The 27,850-nt window shown below is 39.7% G+C and overlaps 1 protein-coding gene across 2 annotated transcripts; it reads right to left on the bottom strand.

The window, feature by feature from the left end:
* On the bottom strand, positions 1-27,342 carry rab3c (RAB3C, member RAS oncogene family). 2 transcript variants are annotated; one of them, XM_023803077.2, is made up of 5 exons: positions 27,147-27,342; positions 25,038-25,265; positions 11,021-11,139; positions 4,470-4,594; positions 1-4,328 (listed from the first exon to the last, which is right to left on the bottom strand). In XM_023803077.2, the coding sequence occupies exons 1-5, from the start codon at positions 27,162-27,164 to the stop codon at positions 4,138-4,140; spliced, it is 681 nt and encodes a 226-aa protein (XP_023658845.1). In that variant the 5' UTR covers positions 27,165-27,342; the 3' UTR covers positions 1-4,137. The 2 variants fall into 2 exon arrangements, with proteins under 2 accessions (XP_023658845.1, XP_023658844.1); XM_023803076.2 differs by lacking the exon at positions 27,147-27,342 and adding an exon at positions 26,547-27,055.
* Positions 27,343-27,850: the final 508 nt, after the last annotated feature.

Genomic DNA, 27,850 nt, shown 5'->3' with positions numbered 1-27,850 from the left:
TACAGTAGTATAACTGCTTTATTTACTGTGATCTCAAAAACACCTGTGTAACACAGAATAATTCACATACAGGTACAGGGAAAATATCCAATTCAACAGTATGCATTACTAAGAAAATAGAATGAAGCAATCAAGAGCCGTTTTAATGCCAATCCAGTATCTCACATTAATTGTTACAGACCAAGCATGTCAGTCCTGCAAGTCAGTACTGTTTAGTGATGAGTTCTTTTTTTTGTCTAATCGTAAAATCCATGAAAATGAAACAGCAGAAGAATTTATCAAGACCTAGCTGATAAATAACCTATGCACATTTAAGTATCTATGTATTTATTTGATTCTAGGAAAATCTGAGGTGATGGTTGCTTGAACAAAATAGTTTACTCATTTGTTGGGAGATAATAGAGAAAAAAAAACATTAATTTATTTAATGTCAATGTATCCAAATCTGAGGGAAAGTAACAGTTCTAAGTTTGCACTGGTGCTGTATCACAGTGGTTCTCCAAAGGCAAAAAGAACACAGGTGTGGGGAAAGGGTCACAGTGAGTTACAGACCAGATAATTCAGCTTGCTGTTCCTTGTGACAGTCAAAACAGCAATGTGCTTCTGGTGAGGTCTTCAAACTAAGTGGCTTCTGTGAACATCTGTGCTGATACTGCCGGGCTATAAACAGCCTTAGTGGGATTCCCTTCTTTGTTCACAACCCTCCACCATTAATACAAACAATCATAAACAGTGATATGTAGGAAGACATACAGACGATGGGAAAATGTCATCAAAACAGAAGGGCGTACAGCCAATCCCATGTAATGGCAGAGAGTCGGACAGCTTGAAGGCCTCTAATTCACAGTACATCTCACCACTCTTGCGTGCTGCCCTTCTGCTTCAAAAGTTTCCAAAGCAACAGCATCTCACGCATGTGATCAGTAACATGGTCACAAGACACAACTTTCATTTAAGGCTGCAAACAGAAAACTGAGACAAAAATGTTACAGGCAAATTAGCAATTAGCCAGTTTCCTGATATGCCGAATATAAAGGAGTCGCAAATATAAAGCAGTACCTACCCAGAGAGCATTAGCATGGACAGAGGTCCCTGGTTATTTCAGCTGTCAGAGGGCTCCTGACTACTGCCCATGATGGTGTAGATGCCGAATTGCCCCTGTGCCTAATTACCCCACTTTACAAGCCCGGTAACCACTAAAGAATCTGCTTGTTATAAACCACCAGAACAAGCCGAGACCGCTTCAATACTGGGAATCATTAAGCAGCAGGCAAACAGGTGCAAAGATATTCAATTAACTATATAGCCCCATACCTTTTCACCTCATTTCCTACAGAGAAGGTTTTGGATTTAGTCATCAAAGCATGCAAACCACAATCACGCAAGTGACAGCACACAAACAAGCTATGGACAGCTATATATATAATACATGAAGTAGGTTTTGAACTATTGCACTTGTTGGCCCATTGCACCTCAGAAATAGGTCTGAGGGTGCACACTGACTGAACAATAAATATATATAGATAATTCTAGATTACTCACCATTTCACGCAACATCTACAAGACAATGTCTACTGTGTGTACATCCTTTTTTAGAATCTGTCGCAAATGCCATGACAAACACTACATACCTAATTTAGTATACAGATTGACATTAGGCGTACAGTATTTCATTTGGAATCAAAACTCCGTCAAGTGTTTTTTTTTAACAAAAGTTAAGAAGTTAAAGGTGTGTTTAATTGCATCTTCATATTTAAAATGCAGTAGTACTGATGGAATATAATAATGGTATACTGGTATTTGCATATATTAAGTGGCTGTAATAGCAATATATGAATAAGAAACTAGTAATCAAGTGCATTTTCCATCAGAGTAATACTTTATAAATTTTGACTAAAAGGATAATATTTTGGTATTAAATGCACCCCACTTCTTAAACAGAGGATGCTTCACCAGGATGAAATGTTGACACATAATTTTCTCTTTCTTTTCAGCATAAGCCGAAGTCTAAAAAAAGGATCAGTGAACTGACATCGCAGACTCCTACTGACAAAGACCTCTCATAAGCCCAGGCTCTCCAAGTAAAGTAAGTAAACTTCATCAACATTAAAAAAGTATTTTTTAGTAGTTTTTTTAACTTTGCATTGGAAGTATCTAATCTACATAGACATACAAATACCTGGACTAATAGCCAGTGAAATGGTAAATAAATCACAGATGCTTCTCCATGACCCAGTTCTATTCACCTGGATCAGTGCAGCCCAAAAAACTGTGATTATCTTCAATATGCATTTGGGAGGTCAGAGTCATTTTTTTCGGGCTACTTCTATGCTACTTTCCATCCAAAACAACTGCATTTCATTTCATGGTAATACTTTGAATCCAGTTTCTGGCTTCACTGTGACCCTAAAGGTGATTTGGCTCTTCTTAGCGCTGACAGGAGTCTTTACGACCTTTGGTGACCTCGGCTTGAGCAGCGGCAGGTGAGCCCGCTCTGGTCACCGGTAGCAGAGAGTTCATTCAAGGCTATAGGCATCCTGCACTGGGAGCAATCATCAGAGACATAAACGTCAATGACACAAAGGCAGACAGAGACACTTAGCACAGGACAGAGCAGGTCAAAGGCCACGCTCGTCTGGACAGATAAAGTAAATGGATATATTGTAGTATGATATATGTATGCGCAAGAATAATAATGAGCTATTAATAATAAATAATAAACTGTAGTAAAGGCCACGCATTGTAATGGTGAGTAGCTCACCAAGTTAGAGTTAAGTATATATCTATTTACAAATGGACAACAGGTTATGTAAGCATGCTCCTAGACTCAAAACAGCAGAATCACCCATCACACATAATAAATTAATATCCCACTAGGTATGTACTCTACTTAATACACTGTGGTTACCGCTCTACTTTGTACAGTCTGAGCTAATCGCAGAGAAACCATATCACACTTTGTTTGAGTGTCTTCCTCTCCACATAGACTGCTACCCATGTCTCCATGCATGCGATGCAGGGATCTGCTCCATGTCAGAGGAAGACTGCCCAGAATGGGAAAGCCAAATAGAGAGTAGGAAGCTAATAGTTCAGAGTTACATGAAACCCTCTTAACCTGCACCCTATAAAGACACCAGCTGTCTGCAAACTGAATGCACTCATTTCAGAAGGTGTCCTTCATGTTTGCCGTGGTTGGAACGTACACCTAACGTTCCCTTATCTATCTGTAGCCCAGGAAATGGCTGTTTGATTTCTGACCTTGCTACATTAATGCACATTGAGGGTTTAGCCATTATCTAAACAACTCTTTACATCTTTATAGCACCAAGTTTCCACAAGAAATTGAGGTAAAGGGGACTCCTTTGTTACAATGTTAAAATCATGTTGGGGTGTTGAAAAATGTCAACCTGAAACACATACAGTAGGGGGTACTAACATTTACATCAGGGAAATAAAGATTTACTGTGTATACACTATCAATGCGAAATGCCACTTGATATCACAAAAGTTTAGAAGGGGGGGGGGTTCTTGATTAAGTCTGGCATTTGGTTGATTAACCTTTGAACACACAGACAAAAAATATGAGAGCAAATTCTGGATACAGCACAAGCAGTAAGATTGACAAACCTAAGGGTATTGTATTATTACCGGTCCAACTGAATTAACGCTAGAGAGTGAATTGTATAAAATGTACAATACCAAACAGTTATTTTTGCCTTTGTGAACCCATGGGTCTATGACACAGCAGCAGCCTGTGAATCTGAGAAACGGGGCTTGGTAGTTTTTATTTCATTCATTAAAGAAAACAAACATAAAAATTGCAGGAGCTTAACAAAACAGATCCAAAATATATACTTCATAACACAGGCTTGTGAATTGTTTTTGCCATACATGTTAAGCTTAAGTTTGGTATATCATTTACTATAGGAGAGTGCATTTCTTGAGATCCACTAAATTATGTTCAAGTCAAAGGGAAACTTCAAAGCAAAAGGGTACGTTTGGCACATTACATCAGCATATGCGTTGATCAAAGTGAGATGTGGATGCAAGGTAGATTATACCTAAGGAACCGGGCTTCTTGGCAACATAGCAAATTCTACCCCCAGGCCGTGGCTCCTGGCTGAGAGCGGCTGGCCACTAACAGCCGCAGTTGGCCTGTGGGAGGGGCGGGGGGTTGTCAGTCAGTCTGGCGTTCGGGGTTCCCGTGGTGACCGCCGGGTCCGTCTCTAAACTCTCCGACATCCTGTCACAGATGAGGTCCACGAGCCGCTCAAACGTCTGTTTGACGTTTATGTTGTCCTTGGCACTGGTCTCAAAGAATTCAAAGCCTTCAGAAAGCAGACAAGGTGGCATAAAAAAACACAAATGCTAGCTTCTTTGTTGAAATGCAAACAATCAGTAAGTAAGCCAACCATTTTTTATCTCGACGTTACTATAATGAGTTTTAAAATATCACAGTCCACACTCACCGAGCTGTTCTGCCAGCATCCGCCCACTCTGCACTGGAACCACCCTCTCCTCTTCCATGTCACATTTGTTCCCGGCCAGGATGACCTGTGCGTTGTCCCAAGAGTATGTCTTGATCTGAGTTGACCTGAGGCGAAACAAAACGTACTCATTGATCATGTTGCCATAAAATCAGAACAAAAAAGTTCTGTTTTAATGCTTACCTAGGAAGAAAGTGTCACTGGCCTAAGTATCACCTCCGGTTTACTCCCTGAAGGATAAAAAGTGTTTCTACACTGCTGTTTAGCATGCAGTCAGGCAGGGGAGGTCATGATGGGATCAAGTCACTACCCTTCAGACGCAGGACAAAAGTCCAACTCACACAAGATGGCCTACCCTGTAGACGGCCTACCCTGTAGACAGCCCACCCCGAAACCCTTCTGGCGCCTCCCTGTTCTTGCCTCTCTCACATCAATCTGATTTGCAGTCAGAGACGCTCAACTGGCAAGACATGTCAGTGCTGCTTATGTGTAACACACAGGAAAAAAGAACAGATCACAAATGCAAATGCAAATTAAGACCGACCAGCGAAGCATATTATCTGCAAAATGACAAATGATGCTTTACAAGACTGAATGACAAAAACAACACTAATCAGGAAGGACACAGGGCCAGAATAATGTCACAACGGAAGCAGCAGTCAGACCGCTTCTGCAGTCTGCCGCAGGATGGTTAGTCGAATGTTATCTGATCTACTAGGGTAAGCAAGTGAGGCAGAAACGTTAAAAAACTGCTTAATCAACGGACTAAGATGTTTTTTGATTAAATAACTGCTTTTAACTGTATTAGTCTTGGCCAGGGAAATCACTCTTCATCATCCTCTGCTATAAAAATGAAACAGCACCGCCGCAATGAGGCTGACACCTCTGGATGGGCTAACACTACAACTTCTATCACAGATATAGCACTTGTAGGACTTACCTCAGCCAACAGGGCCGGCCGGCTGTGTGAATGACTAACATTCAGGTTTCAGATTAATTACAGTATAATGTTACGGAATGTTAAGGAAGCCTGAACGTACAGGAGGAAACATCACTGTTCGTCCAGGAATCTACTGATGAGGCATAGCGGTGGAAAAGGAAAGAGAACTTTGGTTTGCCATAAACATCAATTTCAAAATGGTATCCTGTGTTACAGAAAAAAAACGGCACTGGAGAAAAGACACAAGATGTCCAGGCATGCAACAAGTGCTTGAGGTAATAATTTTCATTCAAGGGATTGGGATTACTTGTGGATTACCTTTCACTTTGGATTGGAATTACTTGTGGTTTAGCTTTCAATTTGGATTAGGATTACTTGTGGTTTAGCTTTCACTTTGGATTGAGTTTACTTGTGGTTTAGCTTTTGCTTTGGATTGAGATGAGCTTTAATAAACATGTCTTCTACGGTACTCAGCAGTTTTGCTTAATCTCCACCTCCTTGAAACCACCTTAGATCCTCGTTCTCAACTCACATTTCAATTTAAATATATCCACACTGTGTTTTATCTAATTCTTTAAATAATGTATCTGATGACAGGCCCTCCTTCACGTACATAACTTTTTTGTTTCACAGCATAGAACAAGCTGATCTATATTCACCCTATATCCTTTCAATTTGATCTGTACCTCTGAATAAACCACTTATATTTATCTAAGGATTAATATATATTTATACTTATGGAAAAGTATCAAAGAAAAGTAGTTTCCCTACAAAATACAGAAATCACAACCATCTGTAGGGTCACCATGAATGACTTTTCCCAAGTTCACTTTTAGCGGCATGATTTCATTATTTCTTGATTATTTTTTAAATAAAGGGAGGGAAACACACTTTTCTGGTCTTCCTCCATGAGATGTGGTTTAATGTTTCAAACTCCGAATCCATCTCGGTGACAATGTACAGGTGATGATCTGCTGACTCAAGGACAGCCTATTTAACTATTTAATGGACTTGCTATGTGAAACCTGTACAACCCTAGATGGCTCCATTATAAGCTTCTTCAACGTGATATGCATGTGAAGGATAAATGCCCAGTGTAGCACTGCCTACTCACTGCCTACTCACTGCCTACTCAGTCACCCTCTTTTATCAACCCTCCTGGTCAAAGAGGAGGATCCGAGTCGTAGGACATTTTCCATGTGCAATGCACACGGGTGGGATTTAAGTGTGGACACTTATACCATCTAGGTGGAACACAGAGAGTCTAACACCATATATTATAATACTAATTGACAATGTGTTACTAAAAAAATCTACTTTTCAGTTTAATGATCTGATGATCTCACAAATTAGTGTGTTTGGAGAACCTGATATCGATGCACTTCACAGACATCTCCTGCAATGTGGCTTGGACTATTAGGGTCTCTTCACGAAATCATCAGCAGCTCATTCATTATAAACGATGTCCCTAAGTCTCCCATCAGCTCAGAGAGGATTTGAACTAGACACTGTACTGTACACCTGTTGTACAATTTTATCAGCAAGGACATTTGACTGAGGACTGTTCAGCTTCATCTGTTTATCGTTTAAATTGGAAATCACAGGCAGGTGATGGGCTGCGACCTATGACCCACCTGCAGAGCTCTCATTATTTTTATTAGAGAATGATGCTGTTATTCAGATCTCATCTGTCCAGAGATGCCACCTTCCTTGACTGGCTCCACCCCATATGCTATCCAACAATCCCTGGTTAAGGATTGTTGCTTGTTTTATTCTAGTAGAATAACTTAATCTCAGTGTATCCTGCATTGAAATGAGCCTGTGTGAGGGTGTTACATGTGGGGAGGTATTGGGGGGGGGGGGGGGTTGTTAATCACACAGAAGGCCTTATGTTGTCTGCAAACAGCCTGTATTGCACACCGGTTTATTCAGGGCGGGAGACTAGGACATCCATGTTGCCTGGTATCATAGCAACCGGGAAAAACATGACAACAAGAGCAGCATTGGCATATAAAACCTTATCATGGGAATAAACGCGACAGTCATTACAAGATTAAACACAACAGTTATTGCAAGTGAACAGTTATGAGAAACTCTGTCTACAAGAAAAAACTATGAGGGTGGTCACAGTGAGCATTTTTAAGCACTATTATAACTATTATAATATAAATCTGGAAATAAATGCACAAGTGATGAAAACGGAGGGTCTGCTGCAGTGAGCTCACAGAACCATGAAGGCTTCACCAGGAAGACGAACACAACAGAAAGGAAAGGCACAGGGAGCAGGAATTCAGCTTTCTGCTTGCTTACAAATGAATTAAAGTGTTCTGAATCGGTCAGCTTGGGTGGATTGCAACTTCTGCTGTGAGGAAACAGCTGGCTGGTTTGGAGACAACATAAATAAAGTCAGAAAAATAATTTCTGGACACAATTTTTGATATAGCAAAAACACCATGTCAGGAGTTCTAGATGTGGAGAAGAGTTTATATGGGTCAGTACTGGATGATGATAAAATAAGACCCAGCGATTCAGCATTACTGAAGGTGTTTCTCTGAGCTAGTTATGCCTCCCACCATGTCCTAACCACACCGACTCAATTATGTCATGCGGATCTTTTTTAAGTGTAATTTGGTCAGTATAATAATGCTACAGTTAAACCAGTTAATCCTGGTCAGTTGAATGAAGTATATGATGAAAATGTTTGACCTGGGAGAATGTTACATGGCCCCGGTAGGCATTTCTTGTCCTCTCCACTAATACAGATAATCAGCAATCAGCCTGAAGAAGGAGACACTGGCTGAGTTTTGAAGGCAGCAATGAGAAGCCCACTCAGGGACAGGGAATAGTTCAGGATGTTACGCAGGAAATTAGCCAGATAGAACCCTGCCTCTCAGCTCACGTCCTGAAAAGCTGGTGCCGTCTCCCTCGGGGGAAGAGCTGTTACCATGGACACCGGGCTGAATTTCTCCAAAGGGGCAAAAAGAAGAATAGGTAAATAGGAACAGCAGCCACAAGGGCGTCAAAATTAATGTAAGCAGAAGAGAGCTTCTGGCGTGTGGAGACTGACGGGAGGAAGGGGAAACACCCAACACTGTTTATCAGTGTGCTGGGCACCCTCCGTGACACCGGCCAATCAGGGTCAAACAAGTTTAGTTCATATGTTAACTGGCATACGAAAATGCTCCTTAAATTATTACTTTTCTAAGTAATAACACACGTTTTCTCATTCTTATTTTTCACAGATCTACTACAAAGTGAGGATAAGAAACTGATGGGGAGGGGGGGTCATTTTATGTAAATGTCACGACATGAGAAAGTGTGCTCCAGCCACCCTTAATTAATGAATAAGCTCTGTGTTTTAATAAAATAGGCAAAAATGAAAAATGATATCTGGATGGCAGCTGCTTCACCCATGGTTTTTGGGAAAAATTTTGCATCAACTCTGCAGACAGTACAGATACGTGGACTAAAAGAAGAACAAGACACGTGTCCCACCAGGGACTGAGTGACACCCCCATTTTAAATGAAAGTAGCCTTTAAATATATTATTTTCCTATTGAAAAACCCAGATGCTCTGTTGTATCTTCTTGGGCCTGAGCCTGCTACAGGGTTTACTCCATTTTAAGTTAATTCAAGTCAGCAGGCCTTGATTGGATTAGACGTCTCGCACTGTGTCTGTTTATGCAGCCTGACATTTCAGAGAGAGCCTCTGTCTAAGTGCTTGAAGATCCCCGCGTTTCACAGTGCTGCAGCTCTGACGGAGCTCGCAGCTGACTGAGCCGCAGAGCTACGTCACTGGCCGAGAGCTGGACCCCGGCACCTGAACCTTACAGTGCGCTCAGGGGACCTGCTGATGTTGCAAAACAGAGTTCTGACTACAGTGAGTCAGTGACCAGATTCCTCATGGCTCCAGCACCACCACCGATTCCAGTGACAACAGATAAAAAGGTAATTTTTCAGGGACCTAAATGTGATGGTAAAAAAATAAATACAACAGAAACACAGACATCTGGAGTCCAGACAAATAGAGCACTGTGCTTATAATGATGTTCAAAAGGTCAAAGAAAAACATCAGCCATTTCAATTGATGGCCCTCTCTAGGAAACAGCAGTGACATGTCAAAGTGAACAGCTCTTAATACAAAATTATACCATGTAGCTAATGGTGCTGACTGGGTCCTAGAAGAGGTTAATTACTCACGCTGCTATTTCAGTCTGGGGTATGTCCATTTCCAGTCATACACCATGATAATTGTAATGTTTTTTTTTTGCCTCTTTGATGTAAAGAAGTCTTGGGTTTCTAAAAGGTGTTTTTCAAATTAAATATTATTATTACTATTATTATTATTAGCTGCAGTGCTGCACTGTAAGATTTTATCAGATATGCTTCACATTGCACATTAGCTTATCAGAACGTGGTAACAGGAAAGCTTGAAAATCTTAACATAGCTGTAATAAAATGGATAATTTATTGACACGAAAACAGAAAATCTTGATGGCCGGTGTGTTCAAGATCAACAATTTCATATTAAGGAGTAACGAACCCTTGTATAAGAGCACCAAAATGTTTGCAGTCTGTCTTATTTGCCATCAGTCAGCTTTACTGTAGCAATCTTACTTTAATGTTGTAAAACAGAAGGAATTGCCTCCCTTGTTGATTGGTAAAAAAATTACCAGTGGCGAGCTCTGTATCATATAAGACTTATGTAGTAAACGATGACCCTATTCCTGCAGCTTACTTCCAGTGGATTAATTCTGTACAGTTATAAACATATGGAAAATCCTTGCATTTTGGCACCATCAGTTCCAGGGCATTATCTACGCGAATTGTCTCCAGTGTCGCTCTCACACAATGACTTACTGAACTGGGAGCCAGTGACAACACTGGGATATCTTAAATGTGTATATTTTTGCTCCAGCAACCGGGCTTCTTGAGCCAAATGCAACCTAATTCTGTCTATGCCCTGCATGCGGAGAAACTGCTTTGCTTTCGGTGAGACTAAGGAGCAAACTGATATTTTTTCGAGGAGAAAAAGCAAACATGGGTGCATAAGCTTAGATAAGAACAGATATGACCAGTATTTTATTAAAGGCCATTCTTTGGCGTCACCGGAACAAAGTAACAATGTCGATAAAATCTCCAGTGGCCTGAGACAGGGTGAGAGCAGTTTTGATGGATGTTGTGATCAATAATGCATGGGTGTGGGATTAGTCAGGGAAAATGAATTCAGCTATTTTAGTCCTCTCTTCAGGTAAAGGATTTACATGCCATGGGTCAAAAATATAGCAGTGTGCATTTTTAACAACTGCAAATCTTAAAAACATCGTACATTTATTTTATCTTTGTATATTTATATTTCTGTTATTTCATTTAGTTTATAAAATCCTTAAAATGTCACATTTTATAAAAGCACCGCTTTTAGGAAAGAAAAGCCTATTATTCAGAAATCTATCCAGTTAAATCTGGACAGCACAGCCCCTCCTATGTCACTGCGGGCATGAAATAGCTCTCCTCAAAAGAGGTAAATGTCTACTCCATTCTGTACTGGGGAAAATACCCAGATGAAGCTTTTCGTCCTGGCTTCCATACTCACCAGTCTTGCACTGCTGCGAAGGACTCCTCGTTGGTGATGTCATACATCAAGATGAAGCCCATTGCACCACGATAATACGCTGTAGTGATAGTCCTGTATCTTTCCTGGCCTGCTGTGTCCTACAGACGGAAACACAAGGCATGCAGGTTACCTCCCGCCCCTCTCTGTCTCACACGCACAGATGCACTCCACTGCATGTACTACACGTGTGTAAATGCATGCGCATGAGAGATTCTGCAGAGGACGGCAGCTTCATTTCGTATAGCTATAAAAGACCCTTCGCACACTGTTGACACTGCAGCTCCCACTACATCTCTGGGCACATATGGATGCAGCGTTCCATAACCAGTGCAGGACTCCAATAGACACACACACCAAGGTACCCCTTGGGCCAAAGGGTTGCCATGGTAATCGACATCTCTGTGACCAGCCTTGGCCGCGCATAGGTAGCACTCCCTGTGCTACTGGTAATGATAATGAAGTCTGGGGCTTTTTCTGCTATAACTGGCTTGTTAAAGACTAAAAATGGTGGCAGGATGGGAATTGTAGGAAAAGGACAATATATGGCTGCTACCATTGTAGAGGGAAGGGACAGCAAAAATAAACACACGATCGTCACATTTCATCTTTTTTTTCTTCCACTTGAAAGCTGGAGGGTCGGAGCTTGATTGTTTACAGTAGAGCGAGCACATGTTCACAGCAGTGGCTGGCTCCCCACTGCCAAGCGATGAATCATCCCTCGCGAACACCTCCACATTGCCTGTGTCGCATCCACAGCGAACACCTACCTCCACATCGCCTGTGTCGCATCCACAGCGAACACCTACCTCCACATCGCCTGTGTCGCATCCACAGCGAACACCTACCTCCACATCGCCTGTGTCGCATCCACAGCGAACACCTACCTCCACATCGCCTGTGTCGCATCCACAGCGAACACCTACCTCCACATCGCCTGTGTCGCATCCACAGCGAACACCTACCTCCACATCGCCTGTGTCGCATCCACAGCTCATCCGTGTTTGAGCGTCATGTATCGCTCATTTGCAAGCACAGGTAAAATGTGGCTTCAGCCACCATTCAGAAAGAACCCCCACCATCCCCCCCAGCAAAATGGAAAGATCAAAGGCCAGGTGAGTTTACTAGGCAAACACTGTGAGCAATTCATATGGTCTTCATACAACGATTTCGTAATATTATATGCCTGAGATGCCTCTGCTCGGGAATAGGTACCACCACAGAGCACTCATCAGCTCTACACTGCACCAGAGGCAGTCACCTGAAGTGACCTATATTCATCTCAGCACTTCGGTTTCCAGGGAACAATGGCTTGGCATACGTCACTGCCAGTAGAACCACATACACTCAGAGCCCGGCTCATGCTCATATTCGTCAGACCGATGCAGCTGTGGCGATCTCCCATGAATTTACATCACGGGTCGATGGGACTCCTCATTTACATAAAAATAATGGTGAACTAGTGATCTGAAGCAGGGAAGCTGCATACATTAGAGAAACCAAAAATGGACCTGAAATCATTGAAGCTCCATCCCCCAGACACACGAGCGGCCTGGAGTATTTTCATATTAGTGCTTATATATTAGGCTTTTTGAACCACTCATTTGTAGTGTGCTTTCGTTTTGATTAGCCGAGATACACTTGTAAACACTGTCTTTGTCCTCCTTCAGCAGTTTCATGTTCTTATTGTCTAGTCCTGACCGGTCTGTTTCCTCCATCTTTACAGAATATTACCATGGCAATCGTTGATTCACTGTCTCATGGCACAAAAGCCCAAGGCCTGTCACTATGCCAATTATCTGAAGTTGTTTTTTTCCTCCTCTCATAAATGAAATGCTGCACGTGTCCTATTCTTTACATAAATTACTACAACAGGTCATTAAAAACATTTGCCTACTCCACACAGCTAAAAGTACACAGAATGGGATGGCAGGACACCAAATTTGTATTAAATATGCTACACTTTGATCAAGTATGAATTCAGAAAATAACATGGTACTGGAAAAAAGTCCAGGGATTACACTGCGCTACCTGGGGCACATCTGTGTTAAAATATATATGCTACCTCAAAGCGATATACAAGAACAATACTTATAAACAATTTCACGACTTTATACAATGAGATCTTCAACGGATAATTTAATAATTTATTAGAATTGCCTTTAATGCACACCTGTGACCCTTAGCCACTAACCCACCTCTCGATATATAGCAGACTACATGTACAAATTTCTTATATTCTCCAAAATGTATGACTAGAAGAGCACAGCTTTCGGTCCCAAGCCTCTTCTTGTGGGAACCTCAGCCTATCCACGTGCTTGTTTTTGGGGTGATGGTGGCACAGGAGGTAGAGCCGTCGTTTGGCAACTGGAGGGTTGCTGGTTTGAGTCCTGGTTCCTCTTGACCGCATCAAAGTGTCCTTGAGCAAGACACTGAACCGCAAATGGCTCCTAGTGAACAGGTTGGTGCCTTGCATGGCAGCCTATACCACTGGTGTGTGTGGATGGGTGAATGTGAGGCATGAATTGTAAAGTGCTTGTAGGAGTAGAAAAGCACTATATAAATGCAATCCATTTACAATTTGTTAAACTTTACCTGCAGATCAATTAATTAATTAACTTAATTAGTGAATTAACTTCATGGGCTATTGACTACCCAAACAAGGTATACTATTAGATAGATATAGTGGATAGTAACTGCAAATACTGTTTAGAGTAGTACTATAGATAGCACTGTTAATTCATGCTTCCACCCTGTGTATGTAGAGTTTCCTTCTGTAGTTCAAAAATGTGTTTCCGTGAACCGGTTGTTCATGAGTGTGTATGAATGGAATATAATGTGCCGACATCGTGTCTGGGGTGTCCCACAGCCTGGAGCATCCTGGGATAGTCTCCCCATGACACTGCACAAACCATGACATGGAGACTCACGCATATAACTATATACACTGTACTTAACATAGACTGTATACATAGGCAAACCAACAATGCTACAAATTAGGGCTGGGCAATTAATCAAAAATTAATCAAAACTGACATTCAGAATCTCTAATAAATGTAATGTTGCCCATGTCAGTTACTTCGTTTAGTTAAATTCTGTTAATACTTTCCCCAGAGTGTGTTCATGTACTGTCCCCTTAAAAACATACTACCGAGTGTGTTGTCACGTGACTCAGCCCCATCCAGTCTGCAACATGGAAGCAGCATGGAGGAGGACTCAAACACGAAGCTGACTGAGCAACTCAAGTACCTTGTATCAAAGGAAAATTGCGTGTCCATCGTTTGCACACATTGTGGCTTTAGTGATGACAACACTGAACAAAAACAGATCAAACGTAAACAGTGCAGAAAAACAGTTTCAGGTCCCAAAGCAGTTGTTTAGAAATGTTTAAAATGCAGTGGAAACCACTCATATTGATCAGGGTTATAGTGATCAACCGCTTATATGGATCAAAAAGCTTGAGGCAGAATCATTCCTGTACAAATACTGTTTAAATAATTAATTTATAGTAATCAAGTAGTCTGTTTACAGTGTTCATTTTTGGTCTTTTTATGCATAACATGTTTCCATAAGTGGAAATTAGCGGGAGAACATTTTAAAACAAATTTGAGGAAGAACTTCTTTACACAGCGTGTAGTTAGAGTATGGAATAGTCTTCCTGCTAGTGTAGTGGAAGCTAAAACCCTGGGTTCCTTTAAATCAGAGCTAGATAAAATTTTAACAACTCTGAGCTATTAGTTAAGTTCTCCCCAAACGAGCTTGATGGGCCGAATGGCCTCCTCTCGTTTGTAAATTTCTTATGTTCTTATGTTCTTATATGGAAAAAAAATTAAATTACGGTAATTATTCATCTTATTTTTACTTGCCCAGTTTGCCGTGCGGTAATCCGTCTGCTTCTGGTTAGCTACCTGAGCCTAATGCCGCATGCACAGAACACATGACGGAGAAAGAAAGTAATTTTCTGTCAATTACAAATATAGACTCTTCAAAGTTTATGATAAACTGCCAAAAACGAGCCACAATGCAGTAGCGAAACTACAATAAGCTACATTTTATGTACAGTACTGTACTGCTTTATAGTGTATTTACATTATTCACAGTTCAGTAATTTAATTTTGCAGTACTGTAATGTGAATAGCATTTGAAACAGGAGTAATGTATTTTGAAAGAGTCAATAAAATTCAGCAGATAACGAAACTGTAGGGCTGGGCGATATGACTGAAAACTGTATCACGATATGAGTGTTTCATATCGGTCGATATCGATAATTATTGACATTTTTTATGACCCATTTAAAATAAAGACCAGGAGAAAAATATATTACATTTAAACACTTTTATTTTAAACATGTCAACAACCATGGAAAATAAAGTGTTTTTAAAATATGTGCAGTGTTTTGTAAACATAAATAAAACTGACGTAGACTGAGATACAGTACATCTGTAATATAAAAAAACAAACCTGATACAGTACAGTAACATTGTTTGAAATATAAAACCTGCAGAAATATGAAAAAGTAACTCTTCAAGTTATTCTTACTCTAATCATACTTGAAGTTGAACTATTCAAGTATATTTTCAGTCCAGGTTTTGTGCTAGGAAAAGACACACATGCAAACACTAACGAGGAAGACGCGATACGTAGGGAGCCGGAACCCGGAAGTGCGCCGTAAACACAGAGAGGAAAGAGAGAAGGGGAAACAAAAGACACGGCAGACTCGAAACGAAACACGAGATACGCGAAAAACCGGACAACATGACACATACAAACCGAAAGGATACAGACCTATAACTTAATATTCAGGAGACGGGGGGCGAGCGGCGTTAGGGAAGGGCGAGGCGACCGTCACAGTGATTCACAAAAAACCGGCAAAACTTCCATAAAGCAGTTGTTTTGCTGTGCTACGACCATTTATGACAGCTGCGTTTCCGGTGTTCCGGGCAATTCAGTTTCCCTATGTTTCCCCTGTCGCGCGCTGATTTGTACACGGTTTCGCTGTTGTTTTCATGTCTTTTTACGAAGCTCTTGAGGTAAACAAGCCACATATTTTAAAACATCACATGTTTTTTGTTTTTACTGATAATAAATGAAAGTATTTAATTCGCTGGATAGAGATATTTCTTGATGAAAACGGTATAGTATTTCTTATAAGACTATATTATGCGTGACGAACTACTGTATTCGCATGTAATACTGTACCTGAGTGATTTTCAGACATCCCACATACATATTTGCCTAAATATTAGGAGAAACATTATTTCCTGACATCCAGGATATTTGGTTCCCCCCTGTTAAAACAGGTATACAGCAACTCTGGGCCTCGGTACTAATAACAATACAGTATTCACATGTAATAATGTACTTGAGTGATTTTCAGACATTTCACATACCTCTTTGATTTAATATTAGGGGAAACATTATTTCCCGATAGACAGGGGAAACATAGGGAAACCGAATTGCCCGGAACACCTGTTCGGATCCAAACTAGCTTCGCAACCTCTGTTTTCTTCCGACGAAGAATAAAAAATATCGAACGTTTTATCGAACACATTTTTTATTGATATCGATCACGTGTCTATCGCGATACATATCGTAATCGTTTTATCGCCCAGCCCTACGAAACTGTCTGTTTTATTACCTTACATTTGTGTAATAAATATACAAATGTCAATTAGATGGTAATCTGCCTGAGACATAAAGAAAAAAAAATCGGTAATAATCATCCATTTTTAGTGATTAATTTCACTCATACAGGTGTATTTACTATAAACATTTAATTGTTTTTGCAAGAAATGCCAACTATATATTTTGTACTTTGTTACAGAACTTGTTTTTTGAATTAAAATTAAAATGTGACCTTTTTCATCAGAGGTTTTCATTTCAGGCGATTTGTGCTCTGATTTCAGTTGTTCAAAATCTTCAGTAAATAACCATAAATTATTCATTTGTGTGTGTTTCCTTCAATTATTTTAAAATTATAAAGATATGATATACAGTCTTTCATTAGGAAAAAATATCCCAGCTTTAATAGTTTATTTACAGTACAAAACGTTTAAATGAAATATGAACTACATATTTCACTGCATAGTACAGTGAAATAAAAACAAAGAAAATAAAAACAAAATAATTGTTCATTAATTGTAATCGAGGTAAAATGTTCAATTAATCATGATATTGATTTGAGGTCATATCGCCTAGCCCTACTCCAAATTCACATTGTTCCACTGCATCCACACTCATTCACAGACATTTCTCAGACAAAAACGATTACTCACACAATCGTTTTACAGTCACAAATCTTTTGGCTCTCAGAGTCACACATGAGCTCATAAATATATTTTCCAGGTTCACATCTTGCAGAAAAGGTGCAGCACATGATTCACCCAGGTGAACCAGACTCGTAAACTGAGGCAAAACCAGACAAGACAAACGTCACTAACCTCACAGTGATAACGAAAACACAGGAAGTGCTGTGGAAATGATTGGTCTGTGTACAATGTCAGTCAGACATCAGAGTACTCATGAGACACTGTCACGCTGCAGAAATACTGCTAACGGAGACTGCAGACATTGACTGTTTCACAGGAACGTGCAGCACAAGGGCTTGTTGGCACTAGCTGACAACCTGAGCAATGAAAAACAAATGTCTGGGTTATTTTACGCTAAATTCAAAGTCTGCTGTAATGCATCTAGCTCAGAGGCTGAAAGTGCTGCTAGATAATGGACATATACCAAAGGAAGGGAGAAAAAGGTAGACACAGTAAAGATGAAGCAACAAATGCCCTATAGAAAGAGTTTTCATTTCTCAAAGCAAACATTTATATTTAAAGGTTTAATTAAAGCAGCAAAACAACCTTGATATGTTTTGGCACCACCAAGTCCGCTTGTCCTACACAGGGTACCCTGTCAGCAGTCCGGAGCAAATCCCAGGGGGATTTCATTCTTTTGTTTGGCTTAATAGATGCACAAATCAATGATACACATGACACACTAGCTTACTATCAGTGAGGGTATAATCTGTTTTGTATCAATGTATCAACACAAACCAGACCTCCCAACAGACACTGCATCTTACTTATAAATAATTGTACCAATTTATCTATTTGGCCTCTCCAAACATGACACCAAAAATTGCAGACCAATATCACGAGGACAACCCATCCATCCAGTCATATTCAATTAGTCTCACAGTGATCCAGAGCCAGTGGTAGAAAGCACAGGACACACAGGTAGCCAGTCCAACATCTGATAGGAAGACTGTCCAAAAGAGTCTCTCTCAATCAAACCATAAGGCTGAGGTCACCCTAAAGCAGGGGTAGGGAATCTTATCAACACAGGGCCAGTGTGCATGCAGGTTTTGGGGATAACCTTTAGGTCAGCTATTTAAACCCAGGTGTGAGGACTCTTCAGTCAATCAGTCCTCAAATTAATAATCTAATTAGGTAGTGTTACATCCCGGTCTAGGGGCAGGCATGATAAAAAGCGGGGTGAGACCACTCCTCTGTGTTTATGAAGTTATTAGCAGAGGGAATCACTTCAGGAACCAACGATGCCAAAATAACAAACAAAACACCTCTAACTAGAAAAGAGTTCTCCTTTACTCCTTTACCTAGCACAAACAAAAGAAAATACAATTACACAAAACTTACCTATCTCCCTAACTAGCTTCAAAACACTGGAATGGCATCACACTCAGCTACCTGCTTCCTCAGCTACACACAGGAACTCAATATATTACAGATATTTACAGCCTATTTACAAAATCCAAAGTAACCAAACTAAAGAAGGGCTAAGCAAAATCAGGGGTCAAACACAATGAATATCAACAACACAAGAAGTACCAAGCAAATTCCAAAGCAATGGCCTGCTGTGCTTGTCTGAACAGGCCTTATAAAGGGAGTGATGAAAGGAAGGAAGAAGAAAACAGCCAATCAAAATGGAGAGGTATGAAATGTAATAGTGGGTGGAGCCAGGAACAGAACAATACACCCAAAGGAAACATCCACCCAATATGTATTATAAACTACACTTGGGGGTCGTAACAGCAAAAACTTGCATACACAACAGCCCTTTCTGGTAAGACTGCCCACCCCTGCCCTAAACCCTGAAAACATGGATGAGTGCAGTTGTGATGTGAACCAGCAAGCCACCATAGCAAATCTGCAGACTTATGTAAATTTAGTTAAAACTATTGCTTTTGCAACAGCACACATGCCCTCCATCCATCGTCAGAGCACTAGTGCTGGTGAGGATTGTGGGGGCAACAGATCAGACCAGACCTCTCTGGAGTCTGGCTCCTTCTGGGGGATCTGCAAGCATCCCTCGGCCTTGTGTTTAGAATACCACCATAAACATTCATTTTTCTCTTTAGTATTTCCAATTCACTCCATTGCGCAAATACGCGGTGAAAACCCTCAAAAAATCCACTCTGTTCAGGTGAAGCTTAAAAAATATTATTAATGAACAGAATCACATGCTTGCACAGTGTGTCACAGTGATCAGTGTCCAAAGAGGCTCCTGAAGTGTAAATGAACATCAGGCATCACCAGATCCCAGGGACGCCTGCATTTTACCGCTCAGTATTTCAAACGTTCATCCAAGACAAATTTTCTGCCAGGCAGTCATGTAAAAAGGAATTAGTTCATAACAGGTGAAATGTAGGTCAGGAATATACACACAACCATGTCACGTCACTGCAGCATCTAATAATTCCACAGTATTCTGGGAATTCTGATGAGGTTTGTTTGTACTGAATGACAGTCCCTCAATAATCACTACATCCTTCTCAGACATCACAATTATGAAATATCATAAAAAATATGTTAAATGTGTGTAGAACATAATTGGTAGAATGCTATAACCTTAATTATAACACATCCTGAAAATGGAATCCTTTCTTCTGCCTGTGTGGCTAAATGAATGGGATTAAGTGATGAAAAATCTGTTGCATGAAGGAATCACTTTGATCGTTTCCCCACACAGTGCTATTTTTGCTTCTCTAATTTAAACTTGAAGTCTCTTGTTATGGGTAAAATGCTCAGATTCAGGCTAACTGTAACCTACACTAAGACCTTAGTTCCCACCCCAGTACTGTCCTTTTAAATAGTGAATCACTCGCTGACTCGTCTGTGACATTAGCTCCTGTTAAAATTCTGTCTGCATTTTGGTATGACTCAGAACCTGGCCGCCACTGTGTGGAATGGCTTAAAGAATCAGGAGAAATCCTGCCAGCTGCCGTCAGATCCGAAACAGCTGCGTGTTAAAATTTTAAAGGCACAGTTAACGATTCACGCTCTAATTAACAAAAACAAAACTGGCCCTATGGCTGTAATTTTCGCAAGTGAAGAAATAGTGCTAATATTTTTTTTACAAGAATAAGCACATTTTAAATAATAACTGTGAAAAATAATGTGCATTTTTCCAAACAAGACAAACATGCTCATGTAACTAAGCTTGTCTATGATATACGTTTAATACAACTGCACCTATACAAATTCATGCATTTTTGCGTCAGAAGGTGTATAATATACCCAAACCCCTGTGTGTTACTCAGATACACACAAATACCAATCAACAATTGAACATCAGAGTGATACGAAGTTCAATAATCTCATCAGAGGTCAAAGCTCACAGGCAAGCAGTCAGCACATTTTCCCACAGGCAAGAAGACAATATTCTTAATAAGGAAAATTAATTGATAGGTTTCCATTAAAAGTTGTGCCTTCCATACATCTCCCAAAACGATTTATTTAATAAAGGGTCGCGATGAGACTGACCCCAGGAAGCACAGGGCACAAAGCGGGGGACACTCCAGAAACGATGCCAGCCCCTTAGAGGTGGGGGTGCCATAAAGGGGGGGAAGGTAGGATGATTCCAAAGGCCCCAAAAAATAATTGGATTTTTCTGGGTTGGGGGCCCAATATGATAAGCTTCCATTTGGCCTAAAATCTCTAACAGCACCCCTGACTGCAGGACACACACACAATTACACACGATGAAGAATTCAGAGACACCATGTCACCAGACTGCAGACAACAGGAGAACATTCACAGCAAAGCAAGTGGGAGAACATTCAGGTGGAGAACATTCAGGTGGGAGAACATTCAGGTGGAGAACATTCAGGTGGGAGAACATTCAGGTGGAGAACATTCAGGTGGGAGAACATTCAGTTGGAGAGCATTCAGGTGGGAGAACATTCAGGTGGAGAACATTCAGGTGGAGAACATTCAGGTGGGAGAACATTCAGGTGGAGAACATTCAGGTGGGAGAACATTCAGGTGGAGAACATTCAGGTGGGAGAACATTCAGGTGGAGAGCATTCAGGTGGGAGAACATTCAGGTGGGAGAACATTCAGGTGGAGAACATTGCTCTACCCACTGAGACACAGAGTCATGCGAGATAAGCCGTGAAAGCTGTCATTTATAAAGTGTGTATTTGTCATTTATAATACATTCATTCAAAGCTACTTCTATATTAAAGAGTCACTGCTTACATATTACTGACTAATAAAGTTAATAATGTTAAACTACATAAGAACACACAAAACACAAATAACTGTAAGGGCACTGATTGTAATACAGTGATTATCAGCAGCTGTAAAGATGCAGATGGGGAATAATAATAATTTAATTCTGTGTAAAAGCAGAATAATGCATTCTCCTAACAGGTCATGGATTGATTGCTTTGCCTTAAAAAACTCTATAAGTTTGTTTTACAGACAACTTTCTTGTTATTCTGCTTGCCTATAAAACTGACTACAGAGACAAGACCATTATCAATCATATTTAGTCAAATATAACGCATAGTCTGGCTAGGTTTCTCTTTCAGTTAGGTTTCTGTTGGCTACATCCCTTTGGTAACTTTTGCTAACTCTGACAGTCGGAAAGCAGTTGATCACAGCAGACCACCCGTGATACCTCAGAATACATACTGCCAATTTGCACAGAAAATGGAGTGCATTTTTCAAGCTTAGGCAAGGTTCAATATCTTATATTACTGTAGCAAACAACTTTGCTTTTGAGCGGTTATTTTACTATAGAAGGCAATGCATATTTAAGGAACCTGTGCTGAGTTCAATGTGTTCATTCACAATTAGACAATAGAATTATCCATGTCTGCCTTAAGGTACATGTTGTAATCCTTGTATATTTTTTTTCCCTAAAAATACAGTAAACCTTCTATATAAAAGTGGACAATTTATTGATTTTAGTTAAAAATCTAGTATTGATTGAAAACCACTAAACACTAATTAAATGGAGCCCATTGGTCTCCTCTCTAAAAGCTGCCATTTATCAGATAACGCAGAGCAACACTGAGCTGTGCCTGCTGCTGAAGTCCCTGGCCAGGCCGCTACGCTAGACCAGTCCGAGCATATTTAAATCTGTCACTCTCCCATGGCCAAACGCACAGCACTCAAACAGGAAGGTTCAGGGAGACTTCCTCTTGACTGCCTATTTACTTCCTGTGTTTTGCTACATTTGTCTTCTAATGGCTTAATTTCAGTGATACAGCTGTACTTCCCATAAGAACACTGCGATATTACACTACAGCTGATAGACACTACTCATATCTCTCTGCTTTAATTTTTCTGTGCTTTTCGTGAAAAAACCTACTGCAGAAACCCCTGCCTGATTCCTTTACATCATTTCCAAAATCATGGAGTGCAATAAAACATTCAGCAGACATGTGTTACAGTAATACATTCATCTGAAACCAGTACCTCCAATCTTGACCCGGAAGAACAATATGCAATTATCATTAGGCTCATAAATAACAACATGATAATAGGCATAGAGGACAGATATGGTCCAAAAAATGTTAATCAAACCCATTACTTCTAAAAATTAATGGACTTCACACATTGAGGTTTGTTAATTCCCACAAACCTGGAACTCATCAACAATTCTAAAACAATACATGAATGTTCTTGGTTTTTGCAATGGTTGGCGTTTATGAACATCCTAATAGCCAAAAGTACTCCTATTATTCTCTCTCACACAAATGTTTCTCTGAAACTGAACATTTCATAACAAACAAGTCCATTTTGTTCCTAATAACTGGAACGGAAATTCAGCACACTTCATCTGTGAACATGTTCCAGCTCTAAACTAATAGATTAAACCAAAATGAACCCTCCAGCCAGAACTTATTGTCTTAAGGAGAGTAGACATCCTTCATTGAACTTTATGAGTCTCTGGAAACCTCACTATTGGAAACAGTTAAATGTGTCATTTTCTGATCCAAAAGAAAGATATGGAATTAGAAATTTAATTATATATTTAATAAATAAAGGCAGTGTAATGTACATTGCCCAAAAATCCACAACTTGATAATATTACAAATCCAAGAACATATTTCTAAAGCAGAAACAAAGCAGCAAGACAGTCAAATGTCTCACAGATAAAAATGAAAAAGCCTCTTTTCAATGTCTGACAAAAAATCACCTCTACAAGTTTGTTATGCTGTGAAATTTTATTTGCACATCTGTTGCTTTTGTTCATAAAAATGGTCACAGAAAGCACTACCCATTTTGCTCGGAATCAGTAAGTATGTACCAAAACTGTACATGACCTCTAACCCTCTGCTTGACACCATACTTACTTAAATTAAATTTCATGTAACTGTGTGCAATTACCAGCATGTACTCTCTTCCCAGCAATCATCTATATCCTCTGTCAAGCTTGTATTCTAGTTATTGATTTATTTATTTGTTCATTTATTCATGTGTCCATTAATTTATTAATTCAGTACATCACTAAATACTGAAAAAGCTTTTGATAAGGTAAATTGGATTTTTTTTCCTGGAATAAGAAATAAATGTTTTTTGAGAGTAATTACTGAATGGGTATTTATTTTTTTTGTTAAAAATGCTCCACCATATGCAGAATTCCTACCTCCCCCTCTTTTACCTTCTATATGCAAAACAGGTTTACATTTTTGATATAATCAATACATACATTTTAAAGATTCGTTTTCTGACTACACATAACATAAGAAATACAATAACTAGACATATTCAAGTTTAATATCTAGAAATGGCTGTTATGGTTAGTTAACCATATATTACTGTACATATTTTACAGTATTCTAAGACAGAATATGGGTATACTGTATGTGTGGGCAAAGTCTGAGTTCGTTTTGGGGTTCTTAGTAGCATAATCGTTTGCTATTTCTTAATCAACGAGAAGAAAATTTCTCAATGACAAATATTCACCAACCTTGCAATCTCCTAACCTTTTTGTCTTTTGTGTCACCTCCATGCTTATGGCTCTTATCAACAGCAGCTAATAACCATCCAGGAAGCATCTCTCTGTTTTTTGAGGTTCCACCCATAAGAGTATGTTGTAGAAGATTCTGCCTGCTGAGGCCTGGATGAATGACTACAACAGAGGAGAAAACAGCTACTCGCTTCTCTCAGCATAATGAATCAGAGAATGAGCTGGCTATTGATTAGGTCTGTGGTTGCCTTCCTATCCTAGTGTGAAATTGGAGGTCATGGGGTCAGGGAGGTCCCTGTTACACCCAAACAATGTTCTGAAGATCCAATTTCCCAAGCCAGCCTCATCAACTGATTGTAATCCCTGATGTTACCCTTGGGCCCAGGTGTGTTTTTCTCCTTTTCTCACTATGAAACATCATTCTCACTTTGGAAACACTTGTTGGAGATCTTTAAGCACAAAACACTAGAAGGGGCTCAAATTAAATAATGATGTTGCTCTTTTCAGAAAGGCAATAATCACAGACAAAATTGGGAATAAGCTATTCCCTGCAAATCATAACAAGCTTGCACTGCTTTCTCTTTTTTGCGGAAATCTTAGGCTTTGTCTTTATATAAAATCAGTAGCATACAAAACAAGCTTACATGGATTACTTTTTCGTTCTGAAACCTTTCTTTTTCATCTTTATAACAATTACAGGCACAGAAAAGCAGATGTATTTCTGAAAGTTCAATGGCTAAAATCCACCCAGTCTCTCTGTTTGAAAAGGAACGTGACTCACCCAGATTTGCAGTTTGATCCTTTTCTCATTCTTGTACACAGTTTTGACTTTAAAGTCAATGCCGACGGTGCTGACAAAGGCCGAAGTGAAGGAGTCATCTGCATAGCGGAAGAGGAAAGACGTCTTCCCAACGCTGCTATTTCCGATGATCAGGAGTTTGAACATATAATCAAAATTCTGGTCAGAACTTTCTTTCTGGCCAAATTTACCATCTTGTGTGGCAGTCATCTAGTAGGAAAATAGGAAGATAAACTTAAGCGTGTTAAAATAGCAACCAATTTGACTTTCACAGGGAGAAAGAATGGATCCTGGGCCACGCTCTGCAGGTACGGCAAAATAGATTCTGATGTTCAGTGATAATCATTATGTGAAATATACTCTCTTGGGATAACACACTTATTATCTGAAGGTCTGTATTTTCAAAACCACTATAAAACAGCATCCTCTCTGTTGGACTGCTCAGCCATAAAAAGCATCTGTGAGGCCTCTGCTGGCAACCTCAGTCTTTGCTGAGATTTTTCCCCCCTTTTCTGTGTTTTACCATTCATACACGTCAGAGAAATGTTCCAGATACCTCTGTGTGTTCCACGGAAAGGCAATGCATCATTCTGACTCATGAATCTCTATATATACATACATAATTTCAGTGCAAATCCAATATGCTGCGTGCGGGTATGTATGTATGTGTGTGTGTGTGTATATATATATATATATATATATATATATATATATATATATATATATATATATATCCACACACACATACACACATATGTATGTGTATAGCACACTGCATGCCACTAAACAGTATATTGTTCATATTTGCTCTATCACTATAACATTTGACAACATTAACATATGGTATTTCCAGTATATAACTGCTCCACACTGTCACATATTTATTTAAAAATATTTATATATATGTAATTTTTTACGTGATTAAAGCATAGCATTCGTTTATCTTGGCACAATTCAGGAATCACAGCACAGATATTTTCAAATATACCGAAACTTGTTTTGTACGTTATTTAACTGCAATTTTGGCATTTAACCTAGTAAGACTCTACCACTAGATCTCGTTTTGATTCACAAAAACAACCTAAGTTATCCCCACGAGATATTTGAATATCGTCTATTTAATAAATAGAAATGAATCGCTAATCCGTAAAACTGAGTTTCAAAATAAAATGATAGAAATAATACGTCCAAGGCTCTATTATGATTATTTTCGCGTTTACACATGAAAGCTTTTAACTTTAATGTTGCCCGTTGTGTTCAGCATTTTAACAATTTATATAGTTTCAACAATGAATACTACAATGGATTACCAGTATCTGCTTCAAATAATCAAATAATTTTTTTACTAGCTATGCTACTTACCTTTTCATAGACAATACAATCTAGATAAAACTGGGGTGTTTAAAATCAGGGGCGTTCTGAGCACAAAACCGTAATAACTTAGATACATAAACCATAAGTTTGATGCACAGCACGACAGCGCATACAAACCTGCACGGCCGCCTCCTGTCTCATAATGCCAAATGCTTCGCCGATGTCGGGAAAAACGTTAATGCCAGCAGTTTGGGGAACCTCCGGCAGCGCCCCTTAAACCTGCCGAAAATCAGCACCCGAGCGCTGTCCTCCCCTTTAGAACCCAGCAGGCACGCGCCGACTGTGGCCGCGTGTGAACGTACGTCTGACCGCGTGAAATGGCTGCGCGTGGGGTTTGTAGTCTTCTGCCACCAACGAGCATCGCGATGAGAATAGCAGCAAACGGAATACACTGGATTACCCAGAATTCACTCGCATGCATATACATAAAACCTAGACAACGTATAATAATAGTAATAATATTAATACCGTTTTCCTTATTTTATTATTTAATTTGGAGTTTGCATGTAGTTTTACTTTTTAGTAATCTGTGATCTTGTTGTGCGCTTAATATAGGTATTTTTTTCGTGTCCCGTATTAAATATAATCACGATACTTTATGATTTAAGGTCTCATCAACACTTCTTTTAGACCAATGGTTTTAAATTTTAAGATTCATTACTTTCCAAAATAATTGCGGCTACAGTATTCATAATTACATCCGTGATTCTGTCTTACCTTCCCATATAAGTCCATTTGAAGGTAAACAAACAAAACGAAAATTACTTATCTTTTTTTTTTTAAATAAAAATGAAATATTTATATATATATATATTTATATATGCAATTGTGATGTCTGTAAAACCCCAACAATGTTTATCCGAGTCAAGACTTAAAAGAGTATCGGTCAGTGCTGAAAACGCGCTTCCTTCCACACCCAACGCCCATAAATACAGTGCAGCTGTATTTGCACGCCGATCGTCTGGAAACAGCGCAACGCTCGCCTCAGACAGAGTTACGTCTCCATTGAATATTGCGCGTTGCCTACTTAGCGCGGATACAGAAGATGAGGACCCACATATGTGGGCGTCCATAGAAAGCTAATAAAAAAAGTTTACCGAACTTTTAAAATAACAGGTCGTTGTATAAATATCAAATTCAGTCCCTTATGCAAAAAAACAGCATAAACCAGCATAGCTGGTTACCAGCATGACCAGTATAATGCATCCTGGTTATACAGTAGAGCTTAGATCGGGCCCAAAAAATTAAACCCGACCCTACCCGAGCCCGTGCACCTTGTGTCCGAGCCCGACCCGGTCCGACACATTAACTGTAATTATGAGCCCGAGCCCGATTTAAACCCGACTATTTTTTAATACGTGAGCCGTTGTAACAGACGTTCTCAACTACAATTCTAAGTTGTTTGAACTACAGAAATTAGT

This window comes from Paramormyrops kingsleyae, chromosome 2 (genome assembly GCF_048594095.1).
Source record: "Paramormyrops kingsleyae isolate MSU_618 chromosome 2, PKINGS_0.4, whole genome shotgun sequence".
NCBI lineage: Eukaryota > Metazoa > Chordata > Actinopteri > Osteoglossiformes > Mormyridae > Paramormyrops > Paramormyrops kingsleyae.
The sequence above is the reverse complement of the archived record's forward strand: the minus strand, read 5'-3'. Positions and strand labels throughout refer to the sequence as shown.

Bases quoted from the DNA above. Each gene is read 5' to 3' on its own strand.
- rab3c (XM_023803076.2), bottom strand. From the start codon at position 26,570: ATGAGACAGGAGGCGGCCGTGCAG. The intron at 25,266-26,546 runs GTTTGTATGCGC...TTTTCCTACTAG, and splicing joins GACAGGAGGCGGCCGTGCAG to ATGACTGCCACACAAGATGG. The intron at 11,140-25,037 runs GTGAGTCACGTT...TTCCGTCTGTAG, and splicing joins GGATCAAACTGCAAATCTGG to GACACAGCAGGCCAGGAAAG.